Source organism: Emys orbicularis, chromosome 1 (genome assembly GCF_028017835.1).
Source record: "Emys orbicularis isolate rEmyOrb1 chromosome 1, rEmyOrb1.hap1, whole genome shotgun sequence".
NCBI classification, from domain to species: domain Eukaryota; kingdom Metazoa; phylum Chordata; order Testudines; family Emydidae; genus Emys; species Emys orbicularis.
The window spans coordinates 156,748,047-156,768,298 of record NC_088683.1 but is presented as its reverse complement, the minus strand read 5'-3'; the positions used below and the strand labels follow the sequence as shown (position 1 = coordinate 156,768,298).

Below are 20,252 nucleotides of genomic sequence, written 5' to 3'. Positions count from 1 at the left end.
TCTAAGGTAAACAATCCTAGTCCTTTCAATTTCTCTTCATATGAGAGTTTTTCAGACTACAAATCATTTTTGTCACCCATCTGTGAATAGGGCTGGCCGGAAAACAAGATTTCTGTTTGGGAAAAATTTATCAGTTTCAACATTTGTGTTCTGATGCAGAAAGAATCCAAGACTTTTGAAAAGCTTTTGAATAAGATCTTCCCTCCCAGAACAGCCAGGTGGTTAGAGAACTCAGCTGGGATGTAGGAACCCTAAGTTCAAGTCCTGGCTGTGCCTGATTCCTACAACCGAGGTGTGTCCCCTAACCACCAGGCTATTCTGGTGTGGTGCGCTCTGCTTTTGATCAGAAATCACACCCTGGATCTGAGAAACCTCCCAACCAAAGTTTAATCAAAACTGATATTTCTGCAAAAAGTTTGTTTCAATAAATCAGCATTTTCCGATGGAAAAGTGTGTTGTCAAAATGTTCCTGACCAGTTTTCATCTGTGAACCCCCTTTACTTCTCCTACATCTTTTTTGAAATCGGCTGACCAGAACCCAACACAATATCCTAGATGACTTTTATAATAGCATTATAATGTTCTCCATATTATTTGCCTTCTCATCCTTTCTATATGCTAACATTTTGTTCACTTCTGCACATTCAGCAGAGATTTTCATTGAGATGTCTGCAGTGATGCTCAGGCCTTTTCCCTGAATTGGCAATTATTACCTCCAATATGCATTACTTTCCATTTGTCAACCCTGAATTTTATCTGCCAGCATGTTGCCTACTCACTCAGCTTCGTTAGGTCCCTTGGTTCTTATTGGTATTGGTAACCTAAATAGAGTTTGGGTCATCTGCAAATATTGCTACTTCACAACTCACTCTATTTTCCAAATATAGAAAAAGGATGAGAAGGCAAATAATATGGAGAACATTATAATGCTATTATAAAAGTCATCTAGGATATTGTGTTCCAAATATAGAAAAACTCCCCCTGAGTGGGGGAGGAGGGATAGCTCAGTGGTTTGAGCATTGGCCTGCTAAACCCAGGGTTGTGAGTTCAATCCTTGAGGGGGCCACTTAGGGGATCTGGGGCAAAATCAGTACTTGGTCTTGCTAGTGAAGGTAGCGGTCTGGACTCAATGACCTTTCAGGGTCCCTTCCAGTTCTATGAGATAGGTATATCTCCATATATTATAACAAACAAACAAAAAAATAATATATATATATTAAACAACCAAAATCCTAATATAGCACCCCACCATTCACCCTTTGCCATGATGAAAATTCATTTATTCCCAGCCTTTGTTTTCTCTCTTAGCCAGCTTCTCACATCATGACTATATAGCTTCTTTAGTATGGGACTTTTAAAAAGCCTTTGACAAAGTTCAAATAAATTGTCAACCAGTTCTTTTTCATCCACTGTTTTATTGACACATTCAGAGAATTCTGATAGATTAGTGAGGCCTGGGTAATCAAATGTTATAGGTCATTTTAAGAAAAAATACACAATTTGCATATTATAATATGCTGAACTCAAGGCACCAATGATCTGATCCAATGTGGCAAATCCTTTTTCCAGCTGTGTGATCATGGATAGAGCCTTCATAGATAGATAATACCAAAGTTTTGATCACTACGTTATCTAAGTAAGAAAATGTATCCCATTCCTCTGGTTAGGACGTCTTCCTTCCCACTTAATCTTGCCTGGTATCCTTGTGGAATTCTTCATCTTTCAGATACAAGAAAAATTAATTAACATCCCATCACACCTGATTTTTTTTTTTTTAAAACCCAGGTCCATGAACCAACCAACCCACCCAGTAACAGCAGCAAAGCCCACACTAATCTGATGCTGCTGCTAATCAGTTCCCCTCTATACCCCCAGGCCTGGAGGTGGCCATAGTGACAGTTCTGAGTCCAATGGGGAAGATAAAAACTTCAGTTTTTTTCAGACTCAGCACAGCTGTGGTGTCTGTCCTGTAGGGAGAGACCAAGGGCTTTTTGTTTTAGTTGATTACCTGTTGCTATCCCCTGCTGCACTGTTGAGCTTCTGACCCTGCAGGGAAGGATGTGCGGCAGAAAGGGTTGAGTGGAAGAATGAGCGTTTGGGAAGAAGGGAGAGAACATAGGGAAAGAATCAGAGAAAGTGGGGAGGACTGTGGGGGAATGAGGGAATCCAGGAAAGGACACATCTGCAATGCTAGCTTCAAAAGCAGAAGGCGGCGGGGGGGATTCAGCCAGCAAAAAGATCTATTACCATAGCCACAGAGGTCTAGGATCCAACCTGTTGCTTTAATAAGGCTCAGTAATGACAGTCTCCACACACTGATCTGTCCTCTGCACTTCTTCCAATCTTACCTCCAGTTCCAACTCCTCTTCACATTTCTTTATGGAGATCAAGCACTACAAAGCCATCAGGTACAGGAGAGACAGAAGTATCCAGTAAAGGGCAAGAGGGGATGAGGAGGCTGATGCCATGTTCATGGTCAATAGCTGCAAATGAACTGTCTTCTTGATGCTGGAATCTGTAAAGGAAGAAAAAAGACTGCCAGAATGAAGGACACAATTATCTTATTCATGTATTTGTTCCCACCACGGGGAAGATGAGCATCCAGAGTTTCCTTTCTTTAATGTCCATAGGTAAAGAATGATCCTGCTTCCCACCCTGGAGGCACACTGCTGTGAAATTCCCATTGTGACAGTTCTGTGGACCTCAGCATGGTGAAGAGTAGGAAAATTTGTCTGAGTTTATCTGAAAATTTCCTTTCTTCAAAACAACAAGGTCCAAAAGATGCAATCCACTTCTGAAACAAACGGCACATCTGCAGTCAGCCAGATAAAGTTGCTTTTTTGTTAGAGGAAAGTATCCCCATGGAGAGCTCATCAAACAGTTTCAAATTTCAAAATGTTTTCACTATCAGCTCTATTCCCGTGCTCTGCAGCAGGGGAGAGAGTTTGACTTGTCAAGCTATAGTGAACACGGTCTCTAATGAGAGACCGTCAAACGGAATGATCCCAGCTATGGACATTCTCAACTGTCAGTACATTCCCCTAGTGTCAGTGCCTGACAGGTCCAGTTCTACCCCCAAATTACATGCAGGCTGAAGACTCATCACAGTGGATCTGTGGACTTTATTACTCAGTGAGAATATTTTCAGGTATGCTCGGATAAATTTCCCTTTGACTAAGACCAGGTCTACACCACAAACTTACATCGGTATGACAACATCACTCAGAGGTGTGAAACCCCCCGTCTCCCCAGGTGATGCAGTTACACCGACCTAACCCTGGTGTAGACAGCGCTATGCTGACGAGAGAGCTTCTCCCATCAACGTAGCTACCACCGTAATCACGGAGGTGGATTAACTACGCCGACGGAAGAAGCTCTCTCATCTGCATAGTAGCAACTTCACTGAAGTGCTTCAGTGGTGCAACTGCGCAGTTGCAGCGCTGTATGTGTAGACAAGCCCTAAACTAGGACCAGATTTAGAACAAGCAACAGGGAGGTGAAAGGTCCCATAGTCCCCCGGAGCCATCCAGCCGACCCCAGCTGAGGTCTGGATTAGAACCAGCAACTGGAAAGGCTCTGTAGCTAACTCCAAATTCCACAACACGTGAGCCCACACGCAGTAGTTAACACATCTTCATCCCATGTCTAATGCCTTTAAGTGGTGCTGGAATGTACGGTACCTGTCACTCTGATGTCTCCTGTAGCTTTGGCAATGTCATTCTTGATTACACAAGTATAGGTAGTATTAGCTGTAATGTTGTGCAGAACAGATACCACATTCATAGTCACATTCTCAGAGTTCAGCTTGAAGCTGGTGTTGGAGACCTCAGATAAGTTGTCCCTTATGTTATTGTGTGAGGTCCAAATCACAACAGGTTGAGGGAACCACCGGGGAGCCTCACACCGCAGGGTGTCCATGCTGCTGTTGTAATCCACATGCATCTCTGGAGAGCTGAAGGCTGTAGAATCAGTTAAAAGAGAAGACAGGTGAACAAAACTGGAACCTCTAGGCATCAGGTATAAAATACCTGCTGTGCCTGTCTTCTGTATCTTATTTCTAGAGTGACTATCACTGTAACATCTAAGCACTGTACCTACTTACCCTGAAACCAGAGATTCAAGTACCAGTCTTCATCCTTCCATGGCAGGCAGAGTTCCAGGCAGTTAGCTTGATGAACCAAGTTGCTCAGGTATAAGGAATTCTACATTCAGTCCCAGACATAGTTAACAAGTTCCGCTCAGGCACCTGCAGTGCTAGTAACCCTGAACCTTACCACATCTAGGCCTGATCCTGTGAGAAACCAGGCATCCCCTCTGAGATACTGAGCACCCCCTGAAATCAGTGGGAGCGAAGTGCTTAGCCCCTGACAGCAATGGGCTCTCTGTGAGGGTTCACAAGGCTTGTAACCTCCACTGTGGAAGCAGTACGTGTACAAATTGCTGCAGCCTGAGGGAGCTGTGAGGGTAACATTTTGTATGTGACACTGGGAGGACCTTTCCCAGACCTGAAGAAGAGCTCTGTATAAGCTAAAAAGCTTGTCTCTCTCACCAACAGAAGTGGGTCCAATAAAAGTTATTACCTCATCCACCTTGTCTCTCTCATATCCTGGGACCAACAGGGCTACAACACTCCATACAATAAATAAAGAGACAGGCAACTTAAAAAAAAAAAAGAAAGTGGGAGTTTCAGAGGTGCTTACATGAGTTAGGAGCACCAATCCCCCTGTGTTCTTACCTCAGGCACTTTTAAAAATGCCATCCAAGCACTTCTCTCAGAACACTTTATTTACTGTTGTGACAAGGAACTTCTATGATTATTGTACCCAAAAGATTAGAGGGGAAAATATTTTTCTTAGTTTTCCAGTTGGCACTTGATTGAAGTGTAGAGTCAGGGTCACTGTTTCCCCTTTAGTCAACTGGCCACTTTCCCCTCTTCTGAGAATCTTTCACTTAACAACAGGGGAGAGAAAATATATTCAAGAAAAATGGGCAAATGTGCTTGTAGAACTACTTTGGCCACCCTCACCACATATTCCTGCAGCATACCATTTACAGCAGAGGTCTTTAATCTGGGGGCACTGAGTAATGTTCAGAGTAATGTTCGGTTGGGGCCAGGACCAGCCCCACAGGGGGCAGGGACGGAACGCCACCCAGCTCTGCTCCTGGCCGCAGCTGCCAGCCCCGCACCTGGGGATCCGCTCCTGGCTGTGGCTGCCAGCCCCACACTGAGGGGCCTGGCTGAGTGTCCACTCCCGCCTCTGCCCCCAGCTTGTGGCCCCAGCCTTGATCCCCTTACCCCTGTCTGCATCCCCCATTCCCAGAACCATGGGCCTGCTCCTGGGGGTGCAGACAGGGGTAAGGAGGGGTTGCAAGGTAAAAAGTTTGGGGACCACTGATTTATAGCATCACAAATTTCCACCACTGCAGAATCCACAGAAGATTTATTGACACCAAACTGGTTATCAAGTGACCTGCACCAATCAGAGGTAGCCAGTTCCTCCAGGCCAATTGCCACAAGCTTCTGCACAGACAACAAGGCTCTCATCCTGATACTGGTGCTTCGGCGCCAGTGTGAGCTCTTCAAAAGAATTCCAGAAAAGTGGCCTTCCTTATGTGAGAGTTCAGAACCACTGCTGCCCAGCCTAGGTCTGAAGAACAATGTAGTCCCACTATTCTGTGCTCTTGGGCCTGGTCTAATAATATTGCTTGCCTGCGTGCACTTCACCCGCCAGAAGCCCATCCAGCCATTCACTCAACTAATTATAACAGGCCCATTCTTCTTGCTCAGTCCCCCATTGTCGGGCTGTCAGCTGGTAATGCTGCCACCCCTGCTATACCGAAGGTGACAGCTTTTGGGGTTGTGCAGCCTCCATGCTCCAGAAAGAGCATTTGCAGATTAGTCTCTAAACAAGTTGGCCTGCAACTGGGGCCCATGTGGTTGGGCTGGAACTTTTTTAAAAGTTGGTGACTTCTGGACCCATGATTATCATGGAGCACCAGACCACAAGGAATTGGGGGATTCCCCCCCCCCAACAGTGATGGGTGGTTGTGGGGGAAGGGTCCTCAAATTGTGAAAGCTGCAAGAGTTTGACCTCTCCTCTCACAATTCCCCTGGCTGCTCATGAGGGTGTCCCCAAAGGTCATTCACAATCATCCTCAAAGCACTGCAAGGTGGCTGGGGTCTGGGAACTCTGGGATGCATGCCCAGAAGACATTGCCACTCATATGGCTGAGGGCAGCACTAGTGTGGGTGTAACAGCAAGCACATTAAACATGTATGGATGCCATGTGCATGTACTGACTCATGGTAACTACATCCAGTGACGTACAATCCATATAACTCTTTAGTGAAATAAGCTCATAAAACAAATTCAAAGATGACATAAGCAGGTGAAATACTATTGACTTCAGTGGCATTGTGCTCATTTATAGTAGCGATAGATTTGATTATTATGGCAGAATTTTCAGAAGCGCTCAGCACCCACAATTGAAAATTTAGCCCTAATTGTGAGTGTTGAGCTCTTTTGAATGCGTGGTCTTATGTAAAATAGACACATATATCAGATTTACCATGCCAATCATAGTTTGTCCTGGGTTTTTTCATTGCTGTGTGTTACCAGGAACAAAGTCAAGTGGAATACATGTTCAAAATGATGAACAGTATCTGGAGTGCAGAGAAAAGTCAAATGAGTGTAGACTCTCTCAAAGCTGTTATTTTGCTCAAAGTGAATGTAGTGTTTCACCATAAACTAATTCAGAATACTAAAGTACTGAACAAATATTCTCCACGCCAAGAATTATGTTTGTGCTACTGTTTAGTCACAAGCTGGCAATAGCAACACCAACACGCATTTGTAAAGTGCATTTTTGCCTTTTCTATAACTATTTTGTGACCCTAAAAATGTCACCACAATGTCCCTGATTTTTTATTTTGAAAATACAATTATGCTAGTCCCATGTCTTCAAAAATATTGTATCTGGTTAGCTTGAAATAGTTCTGAAAAAATCTCCTCCAGCAGGAGAGCACCCATAAGAAATTCTAGCTAGAAAGTGTGTTTTCTGAGGAAGGTTAAAAACAAACAAACAAGCATATCAAACTAGTAATGGAAAGCTAGTTATAACTACTGCTAGATGAATACCGTGAACTTTTGTATGATTAAACCTGCAGATTAGCTGCAATGCTATTCACAACCATGCTAATTCACTTTCTGCAAACGTGGCTGGATTAAACACAACCAGATAGGATGAATGTAACTAAAATTTTCATACAAAGTAAAAAGTGTGACAAACACTCATGTGAATATTTGATAGTGCAAAGGCTCGCCCTGGAAGAATCTGCATGACCATCTTCAACATGATAATGTTTTAATAATTTAAAGCCTATTTTTAAAAAGTTTCAGGCCTCCAATCATGGAGCAGAAACTATAGCATCACTAGGTGAACAATCACAAGGATCCACTAGTAAACATCTGGAATAATAGCCATGATATGACCAATCCATTAGCACTAATGTTAGAATAAATATTTTTCTTATTGTTTTTGAATAATGAACAAATTAGCAAAGATCAAAGTTTGTGGGAAACTGGCAAACAGAAAAGGGCTACAGGTGTGACAATAAATTCTTTGCTAGAAGTAGTTCACTCTGCTCTAGTTATGATCTGAGCTATGGAAAGAAAATGCAGTCACTCAATAATTAATAAAATTTAATTATTATTACACAAGAGCCACCTGGATTCCTATGAAATCACTACCAGGTAGATGGTTCAATCCTATAAATAATATGCATGTCTGAAGTTAGAATCAGGCCCTTTATGTAGTCAGCTGCGCAACCAAGAAAAGCAAAAACAGTCAATGGAGGAAAAGTTAAATTATGTTTCTAAATGGGGCATTTAAAAATAATTTTATTTCCCAGAGCAAAGACATGGAACCGGGAAGTCCCTGAATTTCTTTGGAAGCTTCAAGGAAACTCTTCTACATTCATTTCTCTTGTTTACTTTCCCTACCCTCTTATCCTTTGACCTATAGCAATACACTTCTGGCCACGGATAATTCTAGATGCCTCATTCTGGCAGAGAATGGAAGGAGGTTGCTGCAGTGCTTTCAAATTTTCCTGGAAGCAAGGGGAAGTGTGGACAGATCACAGTGGGTGAAATCATCCATTAGAGATCTATAATATAGTCGAGTGGGAGCACAAAGGGGACAGCAAACTGCTGCACAAATTCATTCTGATATGTCAGGAATACCCGGCAGAATGCAAGAATGTCACTGATGAAAGAAATATTTTCTCTACAAGAAGTTTGCTCCAAGTACTGTAACTTAGCATGATTTTACAAATCTACAAAGTGAATTTGAACAGTTAGCACAGAGAAGGACTAATTAAGGCCAGAAGGCCAGATTCTCTGTCCTGATCTGCCCTGAGCAGGGCTGGCTCTACCATTTTTGCCACCCCAAGCAAAAAAGAAAAAAAGCCGCTCGGACTGCCGCCCGAACTGCTAAAGCAAAAAAAAAAAAAAAAAAAGCCGCCCGGACTGTGCCGCCCCAAGAATGGACGGAATGCCGCCCCTTAGTATGTGCCGCTCCAGGCACGTGCTTCCTCCGCTGGTGCCTGGAGCCAGCCCTGTCCCTGAGCAGCACAAAGGGAGAGGAAACTGGTTGTAACTCCCTTTTTGAGAATACCCTTGACATGGCAGAATCTGCAGGAGGTGTCATGCAAAAATCACAGGGTAGACAAGGCCTAATAAAGCTCCTTGTGCAGTGTTAAAAGAAAGCAACTCTTTCACTAGTCTCACATGACAGGCAGCATTGCTTCCACTAGGAGCAGAGTAACCCGTCAACTCCCAGGTCTCAAACACCTGCCAGTTTCTGAAGCAGGAGACAAACCTCAGATTCCCCACAGTGAATTACTTAGCTAGTCCCACGTTTCTCCTTACTCAAATGTTTTGCTAGAGAACCACAGGGAAGATGCAGCAAGTCTCAGGAACAGTTGAGACAGAAGGAAGCACAGAAAAGGACTGGTACATTTGGGAGATATGCCTGGATTTACCCTTGTAGTTCCAAAGGGCTCATCAAAAACTCTCATGTAGGGAGGTCCCATGTATGTTTAAATGGAAGCTCACATAGCTCTGGAAGCTGAATTCCAGAGTTGGCTGTAGTGTGACTTGCCATCTATCTCCAGAATCCTGGATTCATTTTATTGCCCTACAGGTACCAGTGCAAATTCACAGGATTTAGCACACTGTCCTTGATTGCTTGAAGGTGTTTGCTCACATCACAGAGTGATTTGTGGCAGGAGGCTCAGGAATGGAATAGCAGTGGCTGATGCAGGTTAGGACTGAGGAGCACTGGCAGACCTGTAGTGGTGGAGTGGCCCCAGCACTGGAATTAGCAGTAGGGCTGTAGGTCAGGAGTGAGGCACTTGACAGAGGTGTACAATGTCCAAGGACTGTTAGAGAAGGGGGTGCTGCATGTTTGGACAGAAATGAGTTGGCGGAGCTCGGGGGGGACCCTGGGCTGGAATAGAAGAGGATGCTAAATGTGAGGATTCTGGTGTATGAGCAGAGCCGTGCAGCTCAGTTTGCATGGTGCCTATCTGCATTAGCCGGGCCTGTCACAAGTAACAGAATTCCGGAAACAACTCCTTCTGGGTTTGGTTTGGTTTTTTGGCTCTCTCTCACTAGGTTTTCCTCACCTCCAGTCTTATATTCCAGCCCTGCTTCTCCATTCCCTTTGGATGTGGTGACAGAGCACCTGTAAGCACCAGCGTCGGAGAGCTGCACATCTCTCAGCATCAAGGAGGCATTCCCACCAATCACCTGCTCTGCGAATATCGCTGTCCGGCCCTTGAACACTTCATCCTGGTCATTTAGATGGTCCTTGCCACCTTTAAACTCATGCACCATCCCAGAGACCCCAGTTTTAGCCCACCGAATCTCTATGTTGCTGAGCTTGATGCCAGGTTCAAAAGTGCAGCCCAAGATGCCATCTTCCCCGATGTTCCCAGCGGAGGTTAGTGTGGTGACGCTGATGGAGCGTCTCCCTGCAATGAAAGAGCACACGTTCAGTGCCAGTGCCATGACAACGTGATGTGTAAAGGACAGCAGCAAGCCAGAACACCCTGGGCATTACCAGGCTCTTGCTACAATGTGAATGACAAAGGCAGAGGCAGAATGCCTTTAACCACCTCAGAAGGGCACTAGCAGTTGGCTACTGCAGATCCTGGTGTGGTTAGTGCTACTGGAGTCTGGTTCTTGAGTTGTGTTTCATAAAAAGACTTTTTACAAAGCACTTTGGGGTGTTTATACAATGTACCTTCCCACTCTGAAAAGCAGTTCCTCCCAAAAGGACAAGAGAAAATCCTTTCTATAAAGGTTATAAAAGCATGTTCTCTACTAGCTTGATTCCCTTTCTAGGGGATTTTTCTCACTGCCTCTTTTTTAAAAAGTTCAGATATAAATGGCTTTGATAAAAGCTTTTGTTGCTCTGGGTCTCTTTATATTCCTCCCACAGGTGTAGGTATTTACAAAAGATACTGCAAACAGCAAACTCCTCATTCTACAGAGATGTAACATTCAAGAGAAAAATAAAAAGGCCAACATACATTCCACCAGTAGTGGGATCTAGCAAATCAGCATTTGCCTTCTTCAGGCTACTGCCCTCCAGTACAGAGGAACAGATCTCCACAGAGTCTCCAGCTTTTGTCCTAGCAGATCACCTTGGGAACAAACTCCTTGCCTGAGCCAAATCCTCTTTCTGTGCAATACTCCTCTACAAGCTCTCTCAAAAGTACCCTAGGGAGACAGCAGGAGGTTTTTAATGAGATTATTTCCCATTATGCTCAGAAGCAGGGCTGAATCTCCCTTGCCTATTGATGGCCTGGCAGCCCAGTGAATCCCTAACTCAGGGTCTTTCCCTTCTAGAACAGAACTCTCCTATTCTCTTTGGTTCACACCCAAGGCAACCTGGCAGGTTGGGTCATCCTGTATCCAGATGAAAGAAATAAGAGAAGGAAGGAGACTAAATTTAAAAAGGAGGAATAGCCAATGACTAACGAGGCAAGTACATAAGGCAACAGACCACAAGCACTGTCAGGCAGTTAAGCCCCTCTATTTCCTTTATTATTATTTTCATTTGTACTACATTAGCTTCTAGGGCCCCCAAATGAGATCACATTGTGCTAGGTGCTGTACATACACATAGAGAGAAGTTAAAGAAAGAATTGATAGTGGGAGAGGACAGAGAGATGGGAAATTTGGAAGAAGAGAACATAGAATAGGAAGGGAAGAGAAGGAAATAGAGAACAGTTATATGGAGAGGAAAATAGACTGAGAAAGATGGAAGAAAAGATAACATATGGAGCAGAAATAAGAGAAAAAAAATCAACTAAAGGGCATTAAATGGGGAAAGAATAAATGCAAGTGAACAAAGACAATTTAAAAAGGGTTTATATAATGGATAGTATATACATACCAAATGACACAATCAATAATATTCATAACACTTTTGAAAAAGGGATGGGATCAAATGTGCTGTCGGAGTGGAGATAGACATTTGCTTAGGGCCATCCTGGCTGGCTATCTGGCCTCCCAATTTTAATTGTATTAATTGTAAACACAATTCTTCCTCCTGATTCCCCTTAGTTCTTTCCTATGGTTGTACAGAACTGGACCTCTGAATGGGACACAGACAAGCAACCTGTTCTATCAATATCTGCAAGTAGCATGTTCTATCATCTACAGCTAGTCAGGAGACTGTGTCCCATCCTGGCGGATGATGACCTGGCCTCATAATAAATGCCTTTGTCTTCTCCCATCTGGACTATGGCAATGCCATATAGCTTGTCAGGAAGCCCTCAGCTGTCAGGAAACTCCAATTAGATTAGAATGCAGCAGCATGTTTACTCAGCAACACTAACTACCCTAAGGATATCAAACCTGCCCTTGCTCTTTACACTGGCTTCCTACAGAATAGCAAGTCAAGTTCAAGGCCTCGGTCCTCAACAGTTTGGTACAAGGATACCTAAAAGATTGCCTAGAGCTCTGCAATGAGGATGCTGGTTGACAACTCCATTCCTCAGGCACAATGGAATTGTCCACACAATGCTAGAGCTCATCTTTGTAGAGCTTTCGCAGAGGCTGATCCAAAACTGGAACAAACTCACCCAAGAAGCATCATAAAAAACTCACCCCCTTCCACTCCCAGGGGCATTGCTTCAACCTGCTGTCTTGAGTACACATAGCAAAGTGTACATATTACATTATTTGAAACAAAGTAAAGCATAAAGCACACACAGTCTCCGTGGGAAGAGGAAGAGAGAAAGAACAATCACACATGACAGATGGCTAGTCATCTCACCTTATGCACTTTTAGATAGTACTACAGTACTGAGGGCTGTATAAAAAGCCGAATAGAATCATAGACAAAATGGATCCCTCTATCCCTCCTCCATCCCACACCACCAGATCTCACTGGTCATGGGGAAGGTGCACTGGACCAGGAGCCAAAACATCATAAGATTAAGTTTCACTTCATCCACTCACCATGTCTTTCACATGCACATTATGGAACAAGGCTTCACACCCCCCTGAGATATTAGAGCAGAACTAGGAACAGAACCTAGCTCTCTAATTTGTTAGCTCTATTTAGCCACACTGCTTCTATGTACTTGGCTATGCTGACTGTAGAATGGATTTTCCTTGCATATGTAACCCACTGTTATAATGTATTATGCATCCAGTAGCAGCTGGTCCATAGAGTATAGCAGCCTGTGCCTGCTGCCAGCTAGAAGAGCTGCCCAGTTAGCGCAAGTTGCAAATGTGCTGCAGTGTTAAAAGTTGTGAGTGCAAGTCTTCATAATAATGTGTAAGAGGTGGTCATGATAATTGCTTATAAATAGAGTTTGTTTTTTCCTTTTTAAAACCCTAGGAACTTATATACAAAACAAACTACATTAAAAGAATGCTATTAAGATTCCAAAGTGAAACCCTCAGAAGGCAGGAAATGACAGAAATAAAGTGGCCTGTGGAATCTTAATTCTTCCCTCTTGTGTGTACGCATTATAACAGTCTCTAACTACGTGATCACATACTGTTTTTTTCCACAGAGGGGGAAAACTGACATAACAAAGTGACTTGACAGAAAAGGACTTCTGCAGAAAAGGACCTGGGGATAACAGAGGACGAGAAGCTGGATATGAGTCAGCAGTGTGCCCTTGTTGCCAAGAAGGCCAGCAGCATTTTGGGCTGTATCAGTAGGAGCATTGCCAGCAGAATGAGGGAAGTGATTATTTCCTCTATTCGGCACTGCTTCCAGTACTGCGTCCAGTTTTGGTCCCTCCACTACAGAAGGGATGTGGACAAATTGGAGAGAGTCCGGCGGAGGGCAACAAAAATTATTAGAGGGCTTGAGCACATGACTTACGAGGAGGGGCTGAGGGAACTGGTGTTATTTAGTCTGCAGAAGAGAAGAGTGAGGGGGGATTTGATAGCAGCCTTCAATTACCTGAAGGGGGGTTCCAAAGAGGATCGAGCTAGGCTGTTCTCAATGGTGGCAGATGACAGAACAAGAAGCAATGGTCTCAAGCTGCAGTTGGGGAGGTCTAGGTTGGATATTAGGAAACACTATTTCACTAGGAGGGTGGTGAAGCACTGGAATGGGTTACCTAGGGAGGTGATGGAATCTCCATCCTTAGAGGTTTTTAAGGGCTGGCTTGACAAAGCCCTGGCTGGGATGATTTAGTTGGTGTTGGTCTTGCTTTGAGCAGGGGATTGGACTAGATGACCTCCTGAGGTCTCTACCAGCCCTAATATTCTATGATTCTATGACAGATACTAAAAAGCATACTAGGGTCTGAGCTAGGATTAGAATGCAGGACCCCAGACTCAGTTAAAAAAGTTATCACAGACTCCCCCCAGTACTGAAATATTCTGAGATTAACAAGAAGCCTAAAATTTCAGTTGAAGCAAACTCACAGGGCCGGGGGACAGGGGAGTCCATCCTTCAGCAGGATAATTGCCCAGTGGCATGTGCTTCCAAAAGGCCAACTAAGATGTAACAGAACTACGCTCAGATTGGGAAAAAAATGCTGCCAGGAAGTAATCCAAGTAATCACATACCTGAAACACCAAAGCCGATGATCAGCACAATCACTGCTACCAGGATTATGATGATGGTGATCATGCTATTTAAAAAAAAATAAAAAATTATTTAACAGACTCTCTCCTCTAAATCATAACATTATCAAACACTTGGGCATAGTTCTCAGTCTCTGCTCAAGGAAAAAAATCAGAGCTGGGATAACAGGGGGAACTGCAGGTCTAAAAGTGAGGTGGATTAGCATCGTGGTGACATTTGCAGGACTGGAGTAGCAGTGAGCTGTGCAGGCCAGGAATGCGGTGCACCAGCAGAGCTGGGGGTGGGCGGTCAGGTCAGGACTTTTACAGCGAGAAAGGCTGGCTCATCTCATTCATTAGTATTACTTCCCTTTGTTGACATACCCTGTTTCCCCGAAAATAAGACAGTGTCTTATATTAATTTTTGCTCCCAAAGATGTGCTAGGTCTTATTTTCAGGGGAGGTCTTATTTTTCCATGAAGAAGAATACGGTACACATTTATTGTTGAACAAAAAAAAAGGAAATTTATTACCTGTATACGGTACGGTAGTAGTTGTCATCACAAACCAGCATAACCAGACAATCTGTGAATCCTACGGTATCAAGAATTTCTTGTTACTACCATTATTTCCATGTACAACAATCTATGGTACATTTACTGATACTGATATTTACTGGTATGAACACAAAGTAAGATTTATTCAATGACAGTCATGTCATAATCTTCTGGAACATCATCATAACAATCCAAACCCTGAATTTCCTGGTGAATTTCTTGTGACTCCATTTCTTTCAGAATCAGTGGACCAAATCTCTCATGTTTAGCAATAGCACTGTCCTTAAATGAGTACTTCTTATCAAGGTAGCCTGCTCGTAGTGCATTTGCAATGCAACTGTCAGTGATTTTCTCCCATGAATTCTTCACCCAAGTCACAACCTCTTGCAGTTTAGGTTTCACAAAGTTTCCACGCTGATTTCTCTCCATTCTATTTTCAATGTAGTCATTAATTTCCATGCGCAAATAGTCCTTGAATGGCTTGTTTATTGCAATATCAAGAGTCTGGAGATAGGCCGTCATTCCTGCGGGAATCATTATTTGATCTATTTTTCTTTCGTGAAGAAATTTCTTCATGTCTTTAGCGCGGTGAGTGCTGGCTGCATCCCAGACTAGCAGACCTCTTTGGTTCCCTCGCATAACAAGCGGCAGCATTAAATCGACCCACTTCCTTATAACTGCTTGTGTGGCCCAGGCTTTTTCAGTTTCAAGAATAAAAATGCCCGAAACACGTTCAATCTTTTCCTTCTTGCCCTTAGAAATGATTAAAGGTGGGATTTTAGTGCCATCCAGACGAATTGCCAAAATACAGGTAACACGTGCACTTTCGTAAGCAGTGGAGGGAATGTACACTGAGGAGACACCCCGCTGTTCAATTGTTGTTTGAGATGATTGGCCCATAAACACTGTAGTTTCATCCATAGCAATCATGTTGGAAAGATTGTATTTAGAGAAGTCAGCATCATCAATAAAGGACTTGAATGCAAGTGCTCGCTTAATAACTTGAGCATCTTCCAGCCTAAACAGTGTTGTGGATCTTCTTAAAGACAGTTCACTTCGCTGAAGGAAATTATCCAGCCAGTGTTGTGATGCTTTGAAGTCTTTGGGGGCTATGTCAAACTGTGGTGCCATTGCAAGGGCAAATTCTTGAATCTGAGCCCTATTCACAACTAAAGCCTTTGCTCTCCTGTCAACAACCCATTCACAGATCAGGTCTTCCAGTTCGGAAAATAATGGTTGCCGACCTGATCCACACTTGCGCTTTTTAGCATTTCCCCTGTCCACTTGCTCAATGAGGTTACCGTACTCTGCTCGCCATTTTCGGACCAATCGGATACTCAACATATTCTCTTTGCAGAAAGCAGTAAGATTTTGGCCCCAAGAGTCTTCCACGATTCCTTTCTTGTACTCCATGGAGTAGCTCTTTCTTTTTGCGCTCATGTCTAGGGGTAAAAATATACCAGCACTGTTTACCAGTATTTCTTGTACTTTAGACCCTTCAGCAGAAAAGCAGTCACCCCCTAAAGTGACACACTGGATCAGAAGGTGGGGAATCAAAATGGCACAGGGGTATCAGGGTGGGGGGAGGGGGATCACTTAAAATGACACAGGGGGGAACAGAGGGGGGAATCAATAAAAATGGCACAGGAGGATCAGAGGGGGGGATTACCATTTTAGTACCCCCTTCTGATCCTCCTGTGCCATTTTGATCCCCCCCCCCTCAAATCCACCCTGTGTCATTTTAAGTGAGTCCCCCTCCCCCCACCCCTGTGCCAGTGGACAGTGGATTATTTAGTCTCTCCCCCCTCCCACCTTCACCAGACATTCCCACCCCCCTTTACCAGACATCCCCCCACCTCAGTCACCCCTGTGTGTCTGTGACGGCCAGATTCCACACAATGTGCCCAACTCCTGCCCAGGGCCGGCTCTAGGCACCAGCAAAACAAGCTGGTGCTTGGGGCGGCACATTTTTAGGGGCGGCTCTCTTCCCTGGGAGGGAAGGCGAGTAGCGGCGCTCGAGCGGCAGCAGCAGCAGAGGTGAGCTAGGGCGGCCGGGGCACATTTTTAGGGGCGGCATTCTGGCGCCGGCCATGCCGCCCCTAAAAATGTGCCGCCCCAAGCACCAGCTTGTTTTGCTGGTGCCTAGAGCCGGCCCTGGGCAGGAGTCGGGCACATTGTGTGGAATCTGGCCGTCACAGACACACAGGGGTGACTGAGGTGGGGGGATGTCTGGTAAAGGGGGGGGGAATGTCTGGTGAAGGTGGGAGGGGGGCCACTGTCCACTGGCACAGGGGTGGGGGGGAGGGGGACTCACTTAAAATGACACAGGGTGGATTTGAGGGGGGGGGGAATCAAAATGGCACAGGAGGATCAGAAGGGGGTACTAAAATGGTAATCCCCCCCTCTGATCCTCCTGTGCCATTTTTATTGATTCCCCCCTCTGTTCCCCCCTGTGTCATTTTAAGTGATCCCCCTCCCCCCACCCTGATACCCCTGTGCCATTTTGATTCCCCACCTTCTGATCCAGTGTGTCACTTTAGGGGGTGACTGCTTTTCTGCTGAAGGGTCTAAAGTACAAGAAATACTGGTAAACAGTGCTGGTATATTTTTACCCCTAGACATGAGCGCAAAAAGAAAGAGCTACTCCATGGAGTACAAGAAAGGAATCGTGGAAGACTCTTGGGGCCAAAATCTTACTGCTTTCTGCAAAGAGAATATGTTGAGTATCCGATTGGTCCGAAAATGGCGAGCAGAGTACGGTAACCTCATTGAGCAAGTGGACAGGGGAAATGCTAAAAAGCGCAAGTGTGGATCAGGTCGGCAACCATTATTTTCCGAACTGGAAGACCTGATCTGTGAATGGGTTGTTGACAGGAGAGCAAAGGCTTTAGTTGTGAATAGGGCTCAGATTCAAGAATTTGCCCTTGCAATGGCACCACAGTTTGACATAGCCCCCAAAGACTTCAAAGCATCACAACACTGGCTGGATAATTTCCTTCAGCGAAGTGAACTGTCTTTAAGAAGATCCACAACACTGTTTAGGCTGGAAGATGCTCAAGTTATTAAGCGAACACTTGCATTCAAGTCCTTTATTGATGATGCTGACTTCTCTAAATACAATCTTTCCAACATGATTGCTATGGATGAAACTGCAGTGTTTATGGGCCAATCATCTCAAACAACAATTGAACAGCGGGGTGTCTCCTCAGTGTACATTCCCTCCACTGCTTACGAAAGTGCACGTGTTACCTGTATTTTGGCAATTCGTCTGGATGGCACTAAAATCCCACCTTTAATCATTTCTAAGGGCAAGAAGGAAAAGATTGAACGTGTTTCGGGCATTTTTATTCTTGAAACTGAAAAAGCCTGGGCCACACAAGCAGTTATAAGGAAGTGGGTCGATTTAATGCTGCCGCTTGTTATGCGAGGGAACCAAAGAGGTCTGCTAGTCTGGGATGCAGCCAGCACTCACCGCGCTAAAGACATGAAGAAATTTCTTCACGAAAGAAAAATAGATCAAATAATGATTCCCGCAGGAATGACGGCCTATCTCCAGACTCTTGATATTGCAATAAACAAGCCATTCAAGGACTATTTGCGCATGGAAATTAATGACTACATTGAAAATAGAATGGAGAGAAATCAGCGTGGAAACTTTGTGAAACCTAAACTGCAAGAGGTTGTGACTTGGGTGAAGAATTCATGGGAGAAAATCACTGACAGTTGCATTGCAAATGCACTACGAGCAGGCTACCTTGATAAGAAGTACTCATTTAAGGACAGTGCTATTGCTAAACATGAGAGATTTGGTCCACTGATTCTGAAAGAAATGGAGTCACAAGAAATTCACCAGGAAATTCAGGGTTTGGATTGTTATGATGATGTTCCAGAAGATTATGACATGACTGTCATTGAATAAATCTTACTTTGTGTTCATACCGGTAAATATCAGTATCAGTAAATGTACCATAGATTGTTGTACATGGAAATAATGGTAATAACAAGAAATTCTTGATACCGTAGGATTCACAGTTTGTCTGGTTATGCCGGTTTGTGATGACAACTACTACCGTACCGTATACAGGTAATAAATTTCCTTTTTTTTGGTTCAACAATAAATGTGTACCGTATTCTTCTTCATGGAAAAATAAGACCTCCCCTGAAAATAAGACCTAGCGCATCTTTGGGAGCAAAAATTAATATAAGACACTGTCTTATTTTCGGGGAAACAGGGTAAGTGATAGTTCAATCTAAGTCAAGATAATTAAGTTAGATATAGATAGTGAGTTTAGATAGAAATTAGAGAACTTTTCCTCTCCCCACCAGGGTTTCGCTTGGTGCTGAGGTCATGCCCAGTCCAGAGGGCCAGAAAGTCCAGAGTGCCACAACGTGAATCATGTTCCTTGATCTTTCCAGAGCCTAATGCCTCATGAAGTGATAGGCCTCTTCTCTCCAGGGGTGTCCCACTCTCCAGCCCACTGCACAGCTTGAGCCCATCAGGACATAGCGCTCTGGCTCTGGGGCCACCTCACTGGAGATGTCTTGAAGACAGAGGCTGAAACTTCAGGGGCCAGGGTTCCACACAGGGCCCTTAAGGGGAATCCAGGGTACCAAAGCCAACAGCCACCCAGTGAGCCAAGTTATTAGCTCCTGCTCCAACATCTGCACCAGACTCTACATGGAGTTTGAGCATGGGGTCATCTAAGTCCATGAAGTCCACAGTGGGGACATAGAAGATCAGGAAGCCCCAGGGACCACATTCACCAGTGATCCCTGCCAAGACCCTTCCAGTCCTCAGACTTGGCACCCATGTTTGGGACATCATCCCATCAGCCCCAAACAGCTTCCAGACTACTCCTGTGGTGTCAACCTTCCTGCTCCCCCAGGAAGGATCAATAGTGAAGCCCAACACTGGTAACTTGGCACTATCACTATCCTCACCCAGCTGCTCCTGCCACTCAAAAGAAAAAGCAGCGCCGGCACTGTTCTAGGGATGATGCACCAGAACTGACCTCTCCAGCCTGAGTGATGGTGCAGGGGTCCCCAGAACCACCTGCAGTACACACTTCCCCCATTTTGCATCCCACTGACTCCCTCCACATTGAGACTCTGTGCCAATCTGCCCTTTGAGATGGAAGCCTCCTCCTCTAGCCCAGAACCATCACCATGCCCTCTGGCATGGGTATCTTTGTTCTGGGGCTGGCAGGAGTCACCCTCACTTACATGTGAAGTGGGCTTTGAGGGTCCTTGGCACAGGGAAAATGCTGCCTGCTACTGTTCCTCAGGGTAGCTGCACCTCTGTCCCCGCAAATGAGAAGGTTTTGTGCAAGAGCTCCTCTAACTACTTTTGAAGCCCTATATCAAGGCCATGGACAGAGGGACTATCTTTCCACCTGTAACACAAACACCTCCCCCTATGGCTCTGGAAGTTGTCCCCTCATCTCCTGTATCTCTCCAGGTAGTCCAGCCTCAACTACCAGTACATGAGGAGCAGGCTCCACCACCTCCTCCTACCCCCCAGTGAGATGACTTTGGGGATCATCAGATTGAGCACGAGGACAGGTCCGAAGGGATCTCCCGAGGGAGA

The 20,252-nt window shown here is 44.7% G+C and overlaps 1 protein-coding gene across 1 annotated transcript; it reads right to left on the bottom strand.

Moving 5' to 3' along the window:
* Positions 1-2,393: 2,393 nt before the first annotated feature.
* Positions 2,394-14,175, bottom strand: VTCN1 (V-set domain containing T cell activation inhibitor 1). Its single transcript, XM_065397433.1, has 4 exons — positions 14,112-14,175; positions 9,689-10,036; positions 3,681-3,959; positions 2,394-2,515 (listed from the first exon to the last, which is right to left on the bottom strand). The coding sequence occupies exons 1-4, from the start codon at positions 14,173-14,175 to the stop codon at positions 2,394-2,396; spliced, it is 813 nt and encodes a 270-aa protein (XP_065253505.1).
* Between the last annotated feature and the right edge of the window lie 6,077 nt (positions 14,176-20,252).